At 47.7% G+C, this 22,318-nt stretch overlaps 1 protein-coding gene across 3 annotated transcripts in view; it reads left to right on the forward strand.

Moving 5' to 3' along the window:
- Window positions 1–22,318, forward strand: part of ARIH2 (ariadne RBR E3 ubiquitin protein ligase 2) — a 335,731-nt gene that overhangs the window by 209,672 nt on the left and 103,741 nt on the right. For all 3 annotated transcript variants that reach the window (XM_086939316.1, XM_086939318.1, XM_086939317.1), the window contains one exon: window positions 20,547–20,656. In XM_086939316.1, coding sequence (XP_086795442.1) covers window positions 20,547–20,656 — 110 coding nt within the window. The remainder of the gene's footprint in view (window positions 1–20,546; window positions 20,657–22,318) is intronic.

Raw genomic sequence — 22,318 nt, forward strand, 5'->3', positions numbered from 1 at the left:
TTCCAGTCAGCAAGAGGATCACGTTCAGGCTCCTCACCCACGCACACAAGGCCCTCCACGACCGGGGCCCCAAGTACCTCAACAACCGCCAGACCTTCAACGCGCCCACCCACTAGCTACGATCAACCAGCCTCGCCGCCGTTCCACGCATCCGCAGAGCCACCGCCTGAGCAAAGATCCTTCTCCTACCTTGCAGCGAAGACATGGAACTCCCTCCCGATCCACCTCCGGCTGACCCAGGATCATCTCTCCTTCAGGAAGCTCCTCAAAACCTGGCTCTTCGAGCAGTAGCGGAAGACCCCCCCCCCCCCCCCCCCCCCCCCCCGCCTTGAGACCCTTCCGGATGAGTAGCGCGCTATACAAATGTCCATGATTGATTGATTGACCTTGTCCTATTGAGTTGCTGCGAGTAAGTCATCCGTAGCGAAAAGTGCACCATACAAATTCATATGCTAGACAATTTGTTAATCCAATGTAAAGGTATAGTAGCCCTTGCCACCCAAACGGCTTCTTTCCATAAAAAATAGTTCAATATTTCCTTCAAAAGAAGTGGCTAAATGGTAAGGTCTTGATACAAATTCACCAATTTCTCGCATATGTACTTGCTGGTGATTTAAGCTGTTCATTTTACCCTTACCGATACCAAGATAAGACCATAAATTTTAGAAACGCAAAAGGCTACGATATGCCCGCTTTACATTCCAAAGTTCGCCGTATTCTGAAGAGCCGTTCATTATTTGGACCTGCATTTGTACTTTATAGAATTGTATTGTGACTTGGGAACAAGCAGGGAGCAAAAGGTACATTTGAGACACTGATGTGCAGCTCCTTTCCATTAGGTATCATGTTAAGTGAATGCCAATTGGGCTGTAATCTATTGTGCTTTTTAATGGTCAGTGGGCCATTTGCCTTCTTTCCTTTTTGTAACTGCTTGGGAAGTATAAGAGCAACACCACTCAACTGTGTATGGTATGCACAAACACTCTCGCTGTCTGATAGACCAAGATACAGACGCTACATTCTCCCTTGCCATCCGCGCTTGGCTATATGTTTAAAAGTTCCTGGCACTGTATCAATGTGACCACCTGCTCCTCGCTGTATCTTTCAGACAGACTCTGTATTTTTTTATGTGTTGAAGACCAGTGTCCAGTCTCAAGAGAAGTACACATTAAAGATTTTTTATGCTCCTCACCGACCTAGTACTAGCCTCATTTGGTTGATTGGGATTTTGACATTTGTGGCTTCTGCCCCCATTAATGAGACCATTACACTATTAACATTCAGTGATAGATGTTTATAGTAGTGATTCACAGATCTTTTTAACTGAAATACCATTGGGGAGGTTACCTACCAATTCTCACAAATGTGTACATCATGATTCGGTCCCCTGAGTGTATGTTTTGTGCTGGATTGTGCTGGGATACATGAGAGGCAGAGCGCTCATCTGCTCCAGCCACCCCTGAAAGTATATAACTTAAGTTTGTGGGTTGCTGTATAGTGTCTAGTAGTGGCAGTCACTGCCACTGTCTCCTCTTCCCACCCCACCATTCATTTCTCTCTGTGCATCTCCTTCACTTCCTGCCCCCCAAAGAATCCTTTATGAAGCCAAATTTAACTGTCTTACTTAGGTGAAGGAGCAGGAAGAATCCAGTTTTGCTCCCTGCCTGGACTAAACTAGTCCCAGAAGGCAAGCCTGTGGATTGGCAAGGGACACATTTGAAAAATTAAGTGGCACAAAAGGTATAGCCAAGCACGCAACCTAATTCAAAGAAGATGATCTGCCCAACCCATGCATCTTGTCATGTCCTGCTCAAGTGTGAAGAATCTCTCAACTATTGACCGGAAGTCAGCACAGAGTTTAAGACCCCCTGTATTTGGATGCCGTAGAGCTGTGGCACACCTATAAGGAAATGGTACTTTGTCAGGATTGGTTATCCTACAGATTTGTGCTAACTTTCTGTCTCGGAGGATATTTGCTTGAAACCAGTTGCTCCAAGTGCTCCACAACTGGATAAAAGGTGACCCTTTTGAGGGTTCATCTTTTGCTCATAGAGCTTCTACGCTTGTGTAGAGACACGCAACTCTCGGAGACAGAATTCCTGCCTTCTCCCTTTAAGGGGATATGAACTATACCTATAGGTCTGAGAAACATTGCTTCTGAAGGAAATAAGATGGTGGACTTCCCTGCGTGAAGTTTTCTTGGCACAAGGAGATTGGAGAGCCCAAATCTGTCCATAAACTGCGACTTTGAGATGGGCAGACTGCTATCACTAGCCAGCATGACCTGCATCCATCTTCTCTGTGAAGCACCAATTTTGTGAAAGCCTGTGTTTCACAGCTGTCCAAGAGACCTGTTGAATGCAACCTGATGTTCATCCAATGCCTGTGTACTGAACAGCCAAACGTTGTTGCAACTGTAATCTTCCTAGGTCTCTGTAAAGCTTGTGTACTTTTTACTGTCATCATTGCACATAGTGTCCATCTACAAGCTGATGTTCGCTTGAGCACATTTTTCCCCATACTTACCACTTGATAATCGTTCCTTTTTGAGTAGGCGGGATCTCTCAGAAGCAAGTTGTGAAAAATCTGAATGCCTCTTTAGAGCATGTGGTGCACCACATATACTTGTCAAACAAACATACCAATTGCACTTTAACACTATGGCTGCTAAGGCAATTCCCCTCCTGTGCTGGAAATCGCTATTTGGCTTTATTCATGACGAGCTCAGCTCGTCATAAGCACAGCTCCAGTGTGCCTCATGACGAGCTGAGCTCGTCATGAGCAGGGAAGGGGTTAAATAGTTGCAATATAATGAAAAATGCCTCAGTTCACCAGTAGAATAATGTTGGTACACAATGCTCTTAAGTACCTTATGTTACAGTGCTGAAGCTCTTCTACCAACATTTGTTTTCAATCAACCTCCACCCCAGTACATCTCCAAAACCCTAGCCAGCTCTAATCCTATTCTAGTATGTGTCCCAACCCATGAAACAGAACAGCCCCCCAACAAGATTGATAACTTACTACACTCCCATTTCTTTGACCTAACACCTAGCAACAAATAAGTGTCAGCTAAGCCTACATCCTTCCTTAAATTCCTAGTGCTACGTAGCCACCATATCTATTCCTCACCATCCATAGCATGGGTAAAGCATGGGTAAAGCAAATGTGCCAACCCATGTAAGCACAGGTATTCACAAATGCTAGTCGTATTCGTTGCAGGCTTCAATACTCCTCATCATGCTAAAGCTGTTGGCTTTGCCAGTTATGCCAAAAAAAGTTGCACAATTGATTGCTTTTTGTATAGAATTGCTCATAGACAATAAAAGATGGGGCATGGCCTGGAGCCGCAAGATGAGGGATGACTTCTAATGCCGCCCCTGGGGAGCCCTTGATCTGACAGGCTATGAAGATGAGGCTGGGTGCGGAATACGGTGGCTGAGACTAAAGGAAGGGCCCCTACTGAAGGAGGCTGCTGAGGAGACTGATTCTGTACGCTGCAGTGAGCTGGAGGGTCGATTGCCATGACGCCGTCCTTCTGGGCCAGCTGGAGTGTGGGCAACGGAGCTTAGGGGGGCGCGGGCCTTGATTCTCTCCCCTCCCTGCAGCGCAGAGGAGTGTAAGGGACCTCACTAGAGGCGTCTGAGGCAGCCATGGAGTTCCGGTGAAAACTAAGCTGGGCCTGCGTTGCATGTAAGCGTCTCTTGGGCGCCCCACACAGAGGTCAAGATGGAGCAATTCTTCCATGGCTGCCCAGGAATATTCATATTACTCCCCACCATATGTACTACATGTCCACCTTGACGGATTACTCTGCCACTCTGCTATACAACTCAAAGTCACAGGGTGGAATATCTGGGGCAAACCCTTTCAGACCATAATCCACTATTATTATATGTTGGGTGGAGAGAGACTGCTCTGCCGGTGCCCACTTGGCAACTTAAAGTCCACAACCCTTGAGGACCATATGTTCTGCAAAACGACTAAAAAGAGGCTAATCGACTACTAACCAAAAATGGTGGGACAGCCACCATAAGACTAGTAATGCATGGCCACTGCATACAGTTATTGGGGCAATAGGTGCGCTCAGCCAGGAGCTCACTCAGTTGGAAATCTCTCAGGGAGGGCTTGAGCAGGCCGTATTGGCGGACAGCGCTGCTCGTGAATCGTTGACTGTGGCGAGAACCCGTCAGGTCTGCCTCCTTGAGCCTTTACAATGTATGGATTACACTCTGTATCAAGTGAATCAACATAAAGAGGATGATAAAACGGGTCGCCTTTTGGTGTGGATCTTAAAATTCGCAAATGATGTGGAACCAGTGACAGCAATTCACCTCTCCCAGACATCAATTGGCCATCCCAGAGTTTAATACACAATGCCTTGTGTGCATTACCAGTCAGATGGTGCAAAGTTCGTCTCTTGGGCAGTGCTTGATTCACAGTCGATAGTGCGGGGGGGTGGCGACTCTCACCCCCAGAGCCCCCTATTTGACAACTGCTCCACACAGTCTTGCAGTCCACAGTAGTATCCTTACCAATGCAGAGAAGCTCAGAAGAGGACCCTGACCCAGCAGGCCAGGGAGGCACATGCAGTTCCTCCATCTTATGTACAGCAGGATAAGGGGGGGGGGGCTACCGCCAGAACCGCATCGAGGAAAGGCCCTGGGTAGTCTGCTTTTCTCTGCTTCTCTAACATCTGCTTTTCTCTGCTTCTCTAACATTTAATGTACTGCTTGCTATCCAGATTCAAGCATCAAAGATCCAGTGTGAGAGAACAAGTCCGTTAACTGTAACTCCAGTGTTCAAGGCATATGAGCTGCAGATCCTACACTGTGCATTAGATCGCCACCTGGTCTTGGGCTCGGATGATTGCATGTTGTTGTCGTCTTGGAAGAAGTCTTTGTAGTCACGAGATAGGTGACTCCTCCCTTGGACGATAGTGCGCATGGGCATCGGCTACATCCTTAGATAGTTTTTTTCCGCCACAGTGCTCGGATGCAACTTTTACCGCTCCAAAATCTACTTTCCAAGTACTTCGAAGCGTAAAACTTACAAAACAACTTTCGACATCAATATCCATAGACTCGACTTCATCAGCTCGATTCCGGTGGTCGCCGCGGGCCATTGGGCCTACCCACGCAGTGAGGCCTACAACTCATGGAAAGGACGCCTTTCGATATATGCCCCGTGTGTGGAGCAAAATTTCCATGCAGAGACCATCACAAGGTGTGTAACCTGTGTTTATCAACAGAACACGACGAGTCGAGCTGTACAGTGTGTGCGTCCTTTCGATCCAAGAAGACCATTCAAGATCGGAGGGCCCGTCGACGCGACATGGAGAGATCTGCTCCGGAACCGGTGGATATCTTCAACGAAGGCCTATGTGTCCCGGAGGAAGATTCCAATCTCCAGATCGTATCTGAGGCAGACGACTGATGACCATCAGGTCAACGTGTGAGTACGACTGCCCCTACACCTAAACCAAAGACAAAGGTCAAAACTCCACCGTCTGGGCCCAGTCGAGACCGAAACACTGCTTTGAAACCCTCGCCATCGAGTCATTCTCCGAAGAAAATATTAAAGCCTTCTGGTAGTTCCATACCGAGCAAACCGCACGTACCTCCTCCAGCACGGTCGCTCCCCCCATGCTCCCTGATCCCAGCTCCTGTTGACGATCTGGCCGAGACTACAGAGCTGTAACTGCATTTATTTAATTAATTCCGCCTTGCGTTGTGTTTATTTATTTTCATTCCGCCTCGCGCTGCACTTATTTAATTAATTCCGCCTTGCGTTGTGTTTATTTATTGATTTCAGCCTCGCGCTGTGTTGGTTTAATAAATTTAGCCTTTAGCCCCCGGTGCCCTGTGACCCTCCATCTTGTTGTGTGTCCCCTGGCCCGCCCCTCCTCCCTGCTACCGCCTCCCAGCTGCTGACCCTCCCACGCTCCGCCCCCTCCACCATCCATTTATGGCCAATGCCTCCACGCGCAGCGTCCACGCGCTACGGACACGCCGAAGGTGCGCCAAAGGTAAGCCCGTCTACGCCCGTCCGCGCCTGGACCGTGCCCAGCGCCAGACCCCCTGCCCCTCGCGCTGCCCAGCCCCCCCGCGTTACCTATGATGCCGCCTCCCTCCTAGCCCTTAACCCCGGTCGCGCCCCCAACTGCGTCCAAGCCGCTCCTGGACACACCCATGGACCTTTCTCCTGCTACTCCTGCAAATTCAGCGGCACCGACAACATCTCCGATACGACTACACCACAGATTCCCAACCCCAACCACCTACAATGCATCCTTCTCAACACCCGCTCGGTGCACAGACACGCCATTGACCTATGGAACCTTCTAGACACCCTCTCTCCAGACGTCGCCTTCCTAACGGAAACATGGATGAACGCTTCCTCCGCACCAGACATCACCATTGCAATCCCTGAAGACTATAAGATCACTCACAAAGACCGTACCAGCCACACAGGAGGAGGAATCGCCATCGTCCATAAGAAATCTATCCGCATCTCAACCAGCTCTGATACCAACCTCGCCAACTCCGAACACCTTCACTTCCAGATCCACATCGACCCCAAAACCACTCTCAGAGGCACTCTCCTCTACAGACCACCAGGACCCCGCGCAAAATTCAGTGAAGACATCACGGACTTCATCTCTCCACACGCGCTCCCCTCCAAAGACTATATTCTTCTAGGAGACTTCAACTTTCACCTTGAAAAGATAAACGACCACAACACCGCCACCCTCGTGGACAACCTCGCCAACCTTGGACTTAAACAACTAGTCACTTCCCCAACCCACATCGCAGGTCACACACTCGACCCCATCTTCACTTCCAGCAATCATGTCTCCTTCAGCCACACTACGGACCTCCTATGGACCGACCACAGCTGCGTTCACTTCACCTACAACAAGCCGAAACCCATCAACCACCCCCAACCTACCCTGCAAAGAAACTGGAAGAAAATCACCACGGACCAAATCTCCGCATCGCTCCTTCGAAACTCCCCAGCCCTCTTTTCTAACGCCAACGAAGCCGCAGCCAACCTCACCCTATGGCTATCCAACACCGCTGACACCTTAGCACCACTGAAAAAACGTCAAAGCAAACCTGGCAGCAAGAAGGCCTCATGGTTCAACGATGATCTTAAGAAATCCAAGAAACTCTGCCGCTCCCTTGAAAAAGCCTGGAAAAAAGACCCATCCACCAGCACCAAGGACGCCTTCAAAAGCGCCACCCGCACTCACCACCAACTGATCCGAAAAGCCAAGAAAACAGCATTCAAGGATCGACTTGACAACAACGCCCACAACAGCAAGGAACTTTTCAACATCGTCAAGGAATTTTCCAACCCCTCGGCCAACTCCAACGACATCACCCCCTCTCAAACCCTCTGCGACTCCCTAGCCTCCTTCTTCCACAACAAGATTGCAGACATCCACAACAGCTTTGACAACCAACCCGGAAACCAACCCACCCCACCATCTGTTGACCATCTTCCCCCCGTAAACACCCTTAACGCCTGGAACCCAATCTCCACTGAGGAAACCATCCGCCTGATGAATTCCATCCACTCTGGATCCCCCACAGACCCATGCCCTCACCACATCTTCAACAAAGCAGACTCCGTCATAGCACCGCACCTCCGAGACGTCATCAACTGCTCCCTCAACTCCGCTACCTTCCCTGAAGACTGGAAACACGCTGAACTCACCGCCCTTCTGAAAAAACCCACAGCGGACCCCACCGAACTCAAAAATTACCGCCCCATCTCGCTTCTCCCATTCCCGGCCAAAGTCATCGAGAAAGCCGTCAACAACCAGCTCGCCGCCTTCCTCGAAGCCAACAAATCACTCGACCCCTCACAATCTGGCTTCCGAGCTAAACACAGCACTGAAACCGCCCTCATCGCAGCAACAGACGACATCCGTACCCTACTGGACAACGGAGACACAGTCGCCCTCATCCTCCTCGACCTCTCTGCAGCATTCGACACAGTCTGCCACAGCACCCTTCTACAACGCCCCAATAACATCGGAATCCAAGGAAAAGCACTTGAATGGATCACCTCGTTCCTCACCGGAAGAACCCAGAGAGTCCGCCTTCCTCCATTCAAGTCCGAGGCCTCTGAAGTCATCTGCGGCGTGCCTCAAGGATCATCACTCAGCCCCACCCTCTTCAACGTATACATGAGCCCTCTCGCGGCCATCGCCCGCCAACACAACCTCAACATCATCTCTTACGCGGACGACACTCAACTGATCCTTTCTCTCACCAAGGACCCCAGCACCGCCAAAACTAACCTACACGAAGGAATGAAAGAAGTCGCTGAATGGATGAAACAAAGCCGTCTGAAACTGAACTCAGATAAAACAGAAGTCCTCATCTTAGGCACATCCCCCTCTACTTGGGACGACTCCTGGTGGCCGGAAGCCCTCGGAAAAGCACCCATTCCGACAGACCACGCACGGAACCTTGGCGTCATCCTGGACTCTTCACTCTCAATGAACAGACAAGTCAACGCCGTATCCTCTTCCTGCTTCAACATTCTTCGCATGCTCAGAAAAACATTTCGCTGGATCCCCTCCGAAACAAGGAAAACAGTCACCCACGCTCTGGTCACGAGCCGACTGGACTACGGAAACACCCTCTACGCAGGTACCACCGCTAAACTCCAGAAGAAACTCCAACGAATCCAAAACGCCTCAGCCAGGCTCATATTAGACATCCCACGCAACAAACACATCTCCGGTCACCTTAAAGACCTCCACTGGCTACCCGTCAATAAGAGGATCACTTTCCGACTGCTTACCCACGCACACAAATCACTCTACGACATCGGACCAGATTGCCTCAACTCTCGACTGTCCTTCTACACCCCCTCCCGCCAACTACGCTCTTCCAGCCAAGCCTTCGCCACTGTACCTCGCATCAACAAGACCACCATGGGAGGCAGATCCTTTTCATACCTGGCTGCTAAAACATGGAACTCACTCCCCGCTTACCTTCGCCTCACCCAGAACCACCTAGCGTTCAGAAAGCAGCTTAAAACGTGGATATTTGACAAATAATCCTCCTCCCCTTCCTAAGCGCCTTGAAACCCTCTGGGTATGTAGTGCGCTATACAAATTTTATGACTTGACTTGACTACCAGCTCCCTCTGTACCGGAACCGAAAGAAGTCCCGGGTCCGAAAAAACTCCGAAACCATCGACTCCTAAAGACAACACGGCTCTGAAACCAATGACGCCTGTTTCCGATGCTTCCAAGTTGACCAAAACCGCTTCCAGCCCGAAATCTTCTGTGCAGAAACCTACAAAGCCTGCTTCCGATGCCTCCAAGCCCTCGAATCAGGCCTCGATTCCAAAGACATTCCCTTTGGTGCAGAAAAGTATGCCAAAGGATTCTATAACAGCTCCTAAGGCTAAAGACAAGCAAAAACCAGGCCCGGAACCAGAAAAATCGGCTCCGAAAGTGGTTCCTCAAGAAGAGGAGCTTTTTCCACCTGATCCTTTGCAAAAAAAGGATATACATAGATCTACTAGGCCACATAGGAAGAGGAAGCTAGATACAGCACCTTCAACTCCAGTGCCTGTCAAGAAGAAGGATTCTGCTACATCACCTATGCACTCTTCTTCTCCTGTACCTACTCTTTCACCCCCTCTTCCTTTAAACATTTCACCTCAACTTTCACCTGTTAATTCCCCACAAAATTCTCCACCTCAATCTTCACCTCCACTGACACCTCCTCAGAATGATGAAGAGTATAACCTAAGGGACGGGAAGACCCAGATGAGCCCTTTCCCTACCCAAGTGATGCACCAGACTGGGAGTATCCAAACCGACAAGATGACCCAGACATCCCTGACACACATACATATCCATCCAAACCATCTCCTCCTGAAGATAATATTGGGTTTGGACATTTACTCAATAGGGCTGCCATCTATCAATGTCACAATGCACTCAGATGAGGCAGATGATTTTTTTGTTGGACACTTTTGAACACTCCCAAAAGTCTGTTCAAATATTACCTATGATTAAAGGGGTCATTAAGCATGCCCCAGAAGTGTTTAAAGATCCTGTACGAGCTAGGATCATAAACCCAAGAATAGAAAACAAGCATTTGCAATGCAATAGGTCTCGCGTTAGGAAAGATTGAGCTATTGGTCTTGTAAATGACAATTTTTTTTATTTATGTGTTGGTTTTGAAAATAGCTAAATAGCTTTGTCATTTACAATGCCAATAGTTATAAATTTCGCAAATGTGACTCCTATAGCATTTGTAATGCAACATGTTTTGTATTTACGTGACTTAGATGTATTGATATTACAAATAACAATGGCTTGACATTTTTTTAATTAAGAGGGCAGAAGGGCACAAAAACAGAAGCAGAAAAAAGGGAAAACCGAGTCTAACAGAGGGCGGAAAGGCACAAAAAGAAGGACACACTGATATAGACGCACACATATTGAAAGATGTGCCAACAGACATGCACAAACACATGGGCACAGAGACATACAATGATGCGCAGACACACACACATAAGATAGATGGGTACTCGTACATGCACATTGTAGGAAGCTGGATTGCCCAGTGGGTCACATCCTTCCACCGCCCTGCACAACTAGCTCCTAGAAGGCAAACACTGTTTCACTGAGACAGCCTCATCTACCCCTTTGTAGCGCAGGACCAAGAGTGAGGGCGACTTCAAGGAATGTGTGCTAATGTTCACTGAACCAACAGAACACGTGCATCAGGAAACCACTCGGCAAAGCTCCCAGACCAATTTAATAAAATGAAAACCATGACAGAGAGACAGATAGAGACGCACACCCAGACCGACAGGCCCACAAAAATAGACTCACAAATACAAACACACAGTCACAGAAAGGCACACAGACATGCACAAAATTACAGAGAACCATATCGATGGACAGAAACAATGATGGACGGTTACAGAGACAGTCACAATGACAGACGCAGAGAAACTAACACACAAAGGAAACACCAATAGTCAGTAAACAGACATGCACACAGTGAGAGACACACGGATAAAGACACACACTAAAGCACACTGTGACAAAGAGGTGCATGGACACAGTCACACACTGACTTTTGTCTCTATAGCATGGGGAAAACATTGTTTCTAGCTGTGACCGAAGGTTGTCTGCAAGGCCTGCCTGTTCCAGGAATGTTGTGGCGTGTAGAGGTTTGTGGTGGGTGAGATCGCTACAGAATGGATGCAGTGTTCATCATACCCGATGGGACCTGGATTCGTTTTATTTGCACTATTAGTTTTGTGCTAGACATAAAACACAGAGAAGAAGACAAAGATCCATTAAATGTGAGCAAAGGCAGAGAAACGCATAAGGTCTGGGAAGGCAAAGAGACACGACCGTAAAGGGGGGGAAGAGGGGCGAGCATACAATAAAACACTCCACGTCTGGTAGTTGAAGAGGAGGAGGGGGCAGCTGTAAATGAGAGTAAAGCCTGATGCGAGAGAAAGGCGAGCGTGTTTTCCTGAGGCAGTTTGCATGGGGGTGAGACGTTTGTAAAACCCTAAAAACTGTACAAAGACTGCAAAACATAATTGCACAAAATCTTCCTACGTCGATATATTTATAGAAAATTAGCAAATTAACTTTGTAAACAAAATTTCTCACATGGAGGGGTTACTCACGTTCCTCAAGAATGTTTTCCCTTCTAACCAGTCCTTGAAGCATGGGCGGGGCCGCCCGGGAGAGTCCGATTTGTTGGCTTCAGGCAGCTACCAGCAATGGTGGCAGTGTTACCGCTGCAGAGAAGTAAGTGCCTGCCAGGCGGGCAACTAGAGCCAAATTTTTGGGGCTAATTTTTCCAGGTGGCTCTAAGAATTGGTGCAACACAATAAAGCCTCATTGACAACTGAATGGTCTTTTAAAGACCTGTGAAGTACTCTGGTTCAAATGCAATTAGACAGGCACCAGCCCGGTAAGCGGTCTTAGCCCGGGCTGACACACACTGGGTAGGGGGGTGCGGGTAATGCAAGATAGCTACCTTACTTCCAGATCTTAAATTCACTTAGCTTGTGTTAGGTTTGAGTAATAGAAGTGTTTTCCACAGCCAGCCATCACCCTATTCAGTGGAAGGAGAGCAGTTTGGCCGACAAACGCTGTGTGAAAAGCACAAGCAGTGCTTTTGAAGCAAGGAAGTGTTTCTTTTCTGCAAGGCTCGAACATCTCTTCTTTATAAGACCAGCGAGAGTTTAACCAATGAGCGAAACAAGTTAATACGAGCAGATGTGCATCCTGAAATAGCTGAAATAAATAGCGAAGTGTCCGAGGTCCGATTCCAGTCGGGTCGAGTTGGACGTTTTTTTCCTTTAAATCACACATGCCTGTGCGAGACCTAAAAAAGTCTAACTCGACCCGACTGGAATCTGACTCCGGACACGGAGTTATTTATTTCAGCTGTTTCAGGATGCACAGCTGCTCGTCATGTTTACTCGCAAGTAAAAAAAAAAGCCACATCAAAGAAAACAACGCACCATCACTGGGGGAGCTGGACACGGTGCTGCTAGATGACGGCTGGCAGCAGAAGGGGGATAACAGCGCTACGGCAGTCCGAGACTGCAGCACGCCCTGACTCGACCCGACTAGAATGGGACCCCGGACACTTCGTTATTTATTTCAGCTGTGCATCCTGAAACAGCTGAAATAAATAATGAAGTGTCTGGGGTCCGAATCCAGTCGGCTTGCGTGTTTACTTCAAAGTTAAACAAGGGACAGCTGCTCAGCACCCCCCCAAGAGCCACTGTGTCCTGCTGTGAACCCAGCCTCCCTGGAAGACATTGTAGGGAAGTGCCTTCTGCCTGATGGGATAGCACAGTGGGTTAAGGTGACTCCTGAACATTTGTATGCAGGTCACATGCTCTTTTCTTGACCTGTATAAATTACAATGGCATGAAACTGTAGAGGAAAATTATTCAGTACAAAATCATGCCTTTGTTTGACAACAATTTTAACAAGCATTGGCGCCGCGCGGCAAACAAAATAAAGTCGGATGGGGTGGGGGGCAGGGGTGAAAGGGAGTGAGCGAGTGGGAGCGAAGCGCTGGCTCTCGGCATTGCGTGGGCGGGGGGTCGCATTCCTTTGAAGTGTGAAGCAGGCAGGCGGCTCGGGAAGCAAATGGAAAGCGTGTGCACGGACACACATGCACTTGGCAAAATCTGCCTGGTTTAGCTTTCTGGTTTCACCTCAATATGTCTCGACATCTGCAATGCCAGAGGCATTGGCAGAGGTCGAGACCTAAAAAGTACAGGCCTGCTCCTGGGCATCCTGCTTACATTAAAGGACAGCTACCCTTGGATTCCCTAGTCGTTTCAAACGCTAGAAAGAGAGCAAATTCAGACATCAGGTGAGGCACCACCTACTGATAAAGAATCAAAAATAATAGATGCTTCAGGCAAGAGGATAGCTGCACAAGCTAGCAATACATGGCATATATCTAACACACAGGCCCTCCTCGCAAGATACAATAGGGCTCATTATGATCAGTTAGAAACACTTTTACAACATCTACCTGACCAATATAAAGCACAGGCAAATGACCTTATACAAGAGGGTAGGCTAATTTCAAATGCCTCAATCAAGTGCGCTCTTGATGTAGCAGACACTGCATCTAGAGCAATAAACACTAGCGTCCTCCTTAGAAGACATGCATGGCTACGCATTTCAGGATTTAAGCAAGAGGTGCAAACAACCATCTTAAATCGGCCATTCAACCAACAACAGTTGTTTGGTCCAGAGGTAGACATAGCACTTGAGAAAATGAAGAAAGACACTGATACAGCCAAATCTATGGGAGCTCTGCAGTCCACTCAAGCACAAGGCTCCTTTTGTCTCTCCTTCTACAGAGGAGGCTCCAAACAATCTGGAGCAGACAAGTGAGCTTCCTTTAAAAACAATACGCAAACATCCTCCAATAGAGGATATTTTAGAGGAGGCTACAGAGGTAATAACAACCAGGGAAGAGGTCGAGATAATAACAATCGAACCTCCTCCACCACTAAACAGTGACTTCCTTCAGCTTCTCCAACAGCATTCCACTCCTGTAGGGGGGAGATTAACACAGTTCCTACCTGTCTGGAATTCCATCACAACAGACAAGTGGGTAAGACAGATTATCCAGTATGGTTACTGTCTAGAGCTTACAGCAACCCCTCCACATATACCACCCAGACCGCGTCCAATGTCCACAGACCATCGAACGCTGCTACAACAAGAGGTTCTCTCATTGCTGCAAAAAGATGCAATAGAGTTAGTTCCGTTGCAACATCAAGGAACAGGGGTTCACTCACTCTACTTCCTAATACGCAAGAAGGACGGGACACTAAGGCCAATTCTAGACTAAAGGCCTCTCAATATTTATATACACTCAGATCATTTTCACATGATCACTTTACAACAAGTGCTCCCATTGTTGCAACAAGTCGATTTCCTCACCACACTAGACCTCAGGGACGTCTACTTTCACATCCCCATACATCCTTCTCACAGGAAGTATCTCCGGTTTATGCTAGAGGGACAACACTATCAGCTAAAAGTCCTTCCATTCGGGGTCACAACTGCACCACGAGTGTTTCCAAAGCGCCTTGCAGTAGTAGCAGCACATCTCGGAAGACAACATATCCACGTCTTCCCATACTTAGACGATTGGCTCATAAAAGCCAAGCCCTTCAACCAGTGTGTTCAACACACATCTCAAACTATTCAAACACTTCACAACTTGGGGTTTACAATAAACCACACCAAGTCACATCTGCAGCCCTCTCATGTACATCAATACCTAGGGGCGACCATAAACACCAATACAGCTCTAGCTTATCCCAGTCCAGCCAGGATACAGAGCATTCAAGCCTTAGTCACAAGGTTTCAAAACCAACACTCTCTCCTAGCCAGAGTGTTCATGCAATTAATAGGCATGATGGCATCTTGCATTTTTTTTGTACCATATGCAAGACTGCAAATGCACCCATTGCAGGAATGTCTAGCACATCAGTGGAATCAGGCACAAGGACAACTAACAGACCTGGTGCGGTGGACAGCCGCACCCATCGCTCTCTGCAGTGGCGGAACACCAATAACTTGTCCAGAGGGTGCCGTTCGTGGAGCCTGTTCCACAGATAGTACTGATAACAGACTCATCCCTGACAGGATGGGGACCCCATCTGCTCCACCACTCAACTCAGGGAAGATGGACCGCTCAACAAAAGGTGCATAACATCAATCACCTAGAGTTGCTGGCGATTTTCCTAGCACTGAAGTCCTTCCAAGTGCACATACGGAACAAAGCTGTCTTGATCTGGACAGACAACATGACAGCCATGTACTACATACAAAAACAAGGAGGCACACATTCCCTGCAGCTGTCCCAGCTCGCACAAAACATTTGGAGATGGGCCATTCCACAAAAGATATATCTGCTTACAGAACACCTTCCAGGAGTTCACAATCATATAGCCGACCTGTTAAGTCGACAGGCACAACAGATTCATGAGTGGGAACTACATCTGCAAGTTCTTCAACCATTCTTTGACAAGTGGGGTCATCCAGACATAGACCCGTTTGCCACACACAAGAGCACAAAATGCCCAACCTTCGCCGCCAACTTTCCACACCCGCTGTCCAAGGGCAATGCAATATGGATGAACTGGTCCGGCAGATTTGCGTACACTTTTCCGCCAATCCCACTAATATCACTAGTAGTACGCAAGCTCAGACAACAGTCTTTCAAATTGATCCTGGTAGCTCTCACATGGGCACGCCAACCGTGGTTTACCACACTGCTAAAACTCTCTCTAGTTCCACACCAAAGACTGTCTCTGACACCATCCATTCTAACGCAGAACCATGGAGACCTAAGGCATCCAGATCCAAGTCAACTGCATCAGGCGATCTGGCTCTTGAAGTCTTAGAATTTGGTTACCTTAACCTGCCACCAGACTGTATGAATATCATTAAAGAAGACAGAAGACCTACTACTAGAGCTTGCTATGCTGCTAACTTGACGAGGTTTGCCATTTACTGCACTAATAAACAAATTGATCTTCTAGATGCTTCCATCCAAAATGTCATCTGTTACCTTCTCCATTTACAAAGATGTAATCTAGCATATTCATCTGTACGTTTACATCTTGCAGCCATTGCAGCATATCTACAAAACAGACAACATATGCCGTTATTTAGAGTACCTGCAATCAAAGCTTTTATGGAAGGATTAAAAAGAATCATTCCTCCTAGTTTACCACCCTCTCCAGTGTGGAGCCTAAGCATTGTTTTTACCAGGCTCATGGGGTCCCCTTTTGCACCTTTACATAAGTGTGAACTGCAATTTCTCACATGGAAAACGGCTTTCCTTATTGCTATTACCTCTTTGGAGAGTTACTGAGATTCAAGCTTTCACTATACAAGAACCATTATTACAATAACACTGTAACAAGGTGGTTCTACGAACTAATCCTAAATTCCTTCCTAAAGTAATTACTCCTTTTCATCTAAATCAATCAGTAGAGTTACCAGTGTTTTTTCAAAACCCAGACTTTGTAGCAGAAAGAGCTCTACACACACTAGATGTAAAAAGAGCTCTTCTCTATTACATTGATAGGACCAAATCCTTTCGCGAAACAAAGCAACTATTTGTAGATTTCTCTCCACCACATAAAGGCAACCCCATTTCTAAAGCAGGAATTGCAAAGTGGATTGTTAAATGTATGCAAATATGTTATCACAAGGCAAAACGCAAATTAACAGTTCCTCCTAGAGCGCACTCCACACGCGAACTAGAAGCCTCCATGGCTTTCTTAGGGAACATTCCCCTAGAAGACATCTGCAAGGCAGCAACGTGGTCTACAACACACACCTTCACTAAACACTATTGTGTTGATGTGCAAGCTAAGCAGCAAGCTGCAGTTGGCCAAGCTGTCCTCAAAACTCTCTTTCAAACTACTGCAACAGATACAGGTGACCACCGCTAGGGGAGACATTGCTGTACAATCGATGCACAGTGTAGGATCTGCAGCTCATATGCCTCGAATGGAAAATGCTACTTACCAGTATCCCTCTGTTCTTGGCATGCTTACATTTACTTTGAGCTGCAGATTCCTACACGTCCTCCCGCCTCCCCAGGACCTGTATCTGTTCCAGTTCTATCTTAATTAGATATACACACATGAACATCCCTTCTTTATTTCTATTAACTCCATCATTTCCCATCATGGCAAAAAACAATCTAAGGATGGAGCCGATGCCCATGCGCACTATCGTCCAAGGGAGGAGTCACCTATCTTGTGACTACAAAGACTTCTTCCAAGACGACAACTTGCAATCATCTGAGCCCAACACCAGGTGGCGATCTAATGCTAAGTGTACAACTCTGCAGCTCTACATGCCAAGAACAGATGCATACTGGTAAGGGTATTTTCCTCTCCAATTTTGGTATCTTTCATTGATTCACATGCAACCCCTCCCACCTCCACGGTCAGAGGCTGACTACCCATTCTGTGTATCCTTCACACTTGTGGGAGAGGAGTTGGCCTAACGGCTAGGGCACTCGACCTCGGACCTGGGGATCTGGGTTCGAGTCTCTAAGTACGCCAAAACCTCCTGTGATTCTGGGCAAATCACTTAATCTCCCCGTGCCTAAAATGAATGTGTGTCCTCATGTAACGTAACTGGTGCTATGTAAAGCGCTCTGTACCCGATTCGGTTCGGGTCTAGTTCGCGCTATATAAAACTGCAAAAAAAAAATCAAAAAAATCTGAGCTATGTGGCCTCTGAGAGCAGAGTGTTTAGCTGTTCCACATCATTGACTTACATGTAGGTTGTTTCAAATGAATTGGATGCACTACTAAACAAAGGCAGATTTTGGGCCTAGTCAAGTCAAGTCAATAAATTTGTATAGTGCGCTACATACCCAGAGGGTCTCAAGGCGCTTGAAGAAGGGTGGGAAATTATTTGTCAAATATCCACGTTTTAAGTTGTTTTCTGAATGCTAGGTGGTTCTGAGTGAGGCGAAGGTGAGTGGGAAGTGAGTTCCAGGTTTTAGCTGCCAGGTAGGAGAAGGATCTACCTCCCATGGTGGTTTTGTTGATGCGAGGTACAGTGGCAAGGGCTTGGTTGGAGGATCGTAGCTGGCGGGAGGGGGTGTAGAAGGACAGTCGTGTGTTGAGGCATTTGGGTCCGATTTCGTAGAGTGCTTTGTGTGCGTGGGTTAGGAGCCGGAAAGTAATCCTCTTATTGACGGGGAGCCAGTGGAGGTTTTTCAGGTGACCAGAGATGTGTTCTTTACGCGGGATGTCTAGTATGAGCCTGGCTGAAGCGTTCTGGATGCGTTGGTGTTTTTTCTGGAGTTTTGCGGTGGTACCAGCGTAGAGGGTGTTTCCGTAGTCCAGTCGGCTCGTGACCAGAGCGTGGGTGACCGTTTTTCTAGTTTCGGTGGGGATCCAACGAAATGTTTTTTTGAGCATGCGAAGAATGTTGAAGCAAGATGATGAAACGGCGTTGACTTGTCTGTTCATCGAGAGTGAGGAATCCAGGATGACGCCCAGGTTCCGTGCGTGGTCTGTAGGGATGGGTGCTTTTCCAAGGGCCTCTGGCCACCAAGAGTCATCCCAGGCGGAGGGGGAGGTGCCTAGGATGAGGACTTCTGTTTTGTCTGAGTTCAGTTTCAGACGGCTGTGCTTCATCCAGTCGGCTACTTCTTTCATTCCTTCATGCAGGTTGGTTTTGGCAGTGTTAGGGTCTCTAGTGAGAGATAGGATCAGTTGAGTGTCATCGGCGTAGGAGATGATGTTGAGGTTGTGTTGGCGTGCGATGGCCGCGAGGGGGCTCATGTATACGTTGAAGAGGGTGGGGCTGAGTGAGGATCCTTGTGGTACGCCGCAGATGACTTCAGTGGCCTCTGACTTGAATGGTGGGAGGCGGACTCTCTGGGTTCTTCCGGCAAGGAACGAGGTGATCCAGTCCAGTGCTTTTCCTTGGATTCCGATGTTTCTGAGGCGTTGTAGCAGGGTGCTATGACAGACTGTGTCGAAGGCTGCGGAGAGGTCGAGGAGGATGAGGGCGACTGTGTCTCCATTGTCCAGTAGAGTTCGAATGTCGTCTGTTGCTGCGATGAGGGCGGTTTCAGTGCTGTGCTTGGCTCGGAAGTCGGATTGTGAGGAGTCGAGGGATTTGTTGGTTTCGAGGAATGCGGCGAGCTGGTTGTTGACCGCTTTTTCGATGACTTTGGCCGGGAATGGAAGGAGTGAGATAGGGCGGTAGTTTTTGAGTTCGGTGGGGTCAGCTGTGGGTTTCTTCAGGAGGGCGCTGAGTTCGGCATGTTTCCAGCTTTCCGGGAAGGTTGCGGAGTTGAGGGAGCAGTTGATGACGTCTCGGAGGTGTGGTGCTATGATGGAGTCTGCTTTGTTGAAGATGTGGTGAGGGCATGGGTCTGTGGGGGATCCTGAGTGGATAGAGTTCATCAGACGGATGGTGTCCTCAGTGGAGATTGGCTTCCAGTCATTGAGGATGTTCAAGGGGGGTGGGGGTCCTGCAGGGGGTTGGGTGGGTTGGTCTTCGGGTCGGTTGTTGAAGCTGTTGTGGATGTCTGCAATTTTGTTGAGGAAGAATGAGGCAAGGGAGTCGCAGAGGGCTTGAGAGGGGGTGATGTCGTTGGAGTTGGCAGTGGGGTTGGTAAATTCCTTGACGATGTTGAATAATTCCTTGCTGTTGTGGGCGTTGTTATCTAGTCGGTCCTTGAAAGCGGCTTTCTTGGCATTCCGGATCAGTTGGTGGTGTAAGCGGGTGGCGTTTTTGAAGGCGTCCTTGGTGCTGGTGGATGGGTCTTTTTTCCAGGCCTTCGCGAGGGAGCGACAGAGTTTCTTGGATTTCTTAAGATCATCGTTGAACCAGGAGGCCTTCTTGCTGCCTAGATTGATTTGTCGTTTTTTCAGTGGTGCTAGGATGTCGGCGCTGTTGGATAACCATTGGGTGAGGTTGGTGGCTGCTTGGTCGGGGTTTGAGGAGTGGGCTGGGGGGTTTAGAAGAAGCGATGAGGAGATCTGGTCGATGGTGATTTTGTTCCAGTTTCTTTGCAGAGTAGGTTGGGGGTGGTTGTTGGATGTGGGCTTGTTGTAGGTAAAGTGAACGCAGCTGTGGTCAGTCCAAAGGAGAACTGTGGTGTGGCTGAAGGAGACATGTTTGCTGGAGGTGAAGATAGGGTCGAGTGTGTGACCTGCGATGTGGGTGGGGGTAGTGGCAAGTTGTTTAAGTCCTGTGTTAAAATGACCATTCTAACACAGTTTACTTCTGTTTGAATTAAATTACTGCACAATCCAGTTGGAAAAGCGGATTGATTGAAGCAGGTGAATATATGAAAGAGACCAACCTGGAGGTATAGATAAGAAGCTAATTATTTTTTAATACTGCAAAACAGTACAGGCCTCATTGATAAATAGTGTACCATGTGCATAGGATTTCAGTTGTAATTTTGTGTTCTTCACTTTTCCCTCTTCAGAGTCACTATCAGCTTCAGTTGTGTCCTGGTGCTGACTGTCCCATGGTCCTACAGGTACAGGAGCCAAAAGCTCGACGAGTACAGTGCAGCCGATGCAATGAGGTGTTCTGGTGAGTGATTTGATTAAAAGAATCCTCGAGCCCTTACAGCCAACCTAAGTGCCTCAAGGTGCTGCTAAGCCAATGACTGTCAAGAAGGTAACCCATTCTTTACAGAAATGCAGATCTAGAGTTTGGTCTTTATTCATAGTTGTTTGTGGCCTCCAAAACGTGGTTTTGCAATCTTCTCAATTGCAGTGCAGGCGTCAGCACGTGTAGAGTTTAGAAACATGTTGGCAAAGAGGAAAAGAGAAAAAAACTTCAGTATAAGCAGCTGTGAAAGGAAAGGACAATTTGTTTTGGGATATACCTATTGGTGTTGTGAATAGTTGTGTTGCAAGTACAGCAAGCACCATTACTGCCGCCCTACAAAAGAGGAATACAAATACTGCAAGTTGGAGAAATCTTTTATAAACCTCAAAGGATTGTCGTGGCGAAGGGTGGCTTATGTAAATATTGTCTTGCTTACCTAGAACATACTTAAATTGTACCTTAAAGACAATCCGTAAACTCTTGAAAGCTTTATTATGGTTCAGTTACAAAGCTACTGTTATTTCTTCAGAGCCCTTCCGGTGATGAATGTAGCAGACACATGCTTCTCTGCAGGATAAGAAAGTGGTTTTGCAGCATGAATCTTTTCTGGATTCACATGCTGTGCATTATTCCACCATCAAGTGGTTGAGTCCAGAATACTTCAGTCTCTTTTTCCCTTTCTCTTTTGTTTTGTGTGTGGGCATCATATGGTGTTCAGTCCCGTCCCCTTGTGACATTGGATGTGTTCCACAGAAGCCTCTGTGTGGTTGCCATCCTCAGATGATTTTTTCTTCCCTTGGGTCTGGAAGTAACAGCCAAAGTTCTGTGGATGCCAAGAGAAGTTTCCTGAAAAAATCAACAGATTGTAGAGTATTAAAACAGAGGAGAGAAAAAAAAGAGCAGAAAGTGGAAAACAGAAATAACCGGAGAGGTAGCCGAAGATCATCGGAGAAGGGAGCAGACTGTGTAAGTTTTCGACTGCACAGTCCGAATGCACGGAAGGGGAGAGAGAACAACCAAATGGTAAACACTCTCTTGCGAGTGCCACCGGGGTTGCCCAGAAGCATAACCACAAAGTGTGCAACCTCTGCCTGCTGAGGAAGCAGGACACAAAAAGCTGCGAAGCGTGCACCCAGTTCAGGCTTAAGACATTGGTAGCAAAGGAGAAGCTGAAGTGGGATCACCACACCTTCATGCATATACAAAATAAAGGGAGCTCGTCACTAAGGGACCTCGAACTATTGAGCCAGGAGGAGGACAATGTCAAAGATACACCAGTGGCCCAAGCGGGAAGGCCAGTGCCAAATTAGAAGAGGTCAGCGTAGTCTAGACAAACCAGCCAACAAGAAGATCAAAGAAGGAGAACCTCAAACATACCCAGGTAACATTGAAAAAAACATTCTGTGGCCTAGCCGAAAACTGCGGTCTTAAAGTAGTACTAGACTACCTTGGTGACAAAGCACTCTGTGGAACCGCATTGGTAGAGGAGGGCAAAATAATCACCAACACATGCCTAAAATTGGCATTTGATGGTAACAGTAGTATCCATTAGGAGACCTGCCTGGTTGCGGGTGTCCGGATTTAGGAATTTGGCTCAAGTGAACATAATAAACTCACCTTTTGCAGGAGAGCATCTGATCG

The sequence above is a fragment of the Lissotriton vulgaris genome, chromosome 9 (assembly GCF_964263255.1).
Source record: "Lissotriton vulgaris chromosome 9, aLisVul1.2, whole genome shotgun sequence".
NCBI classification, from domain to species: Eukaryota; Metazoa; Chordata; class Amphibia; order Caudata; family Salamandridae; genus Lissotriton; species Lissotriton vulgaris.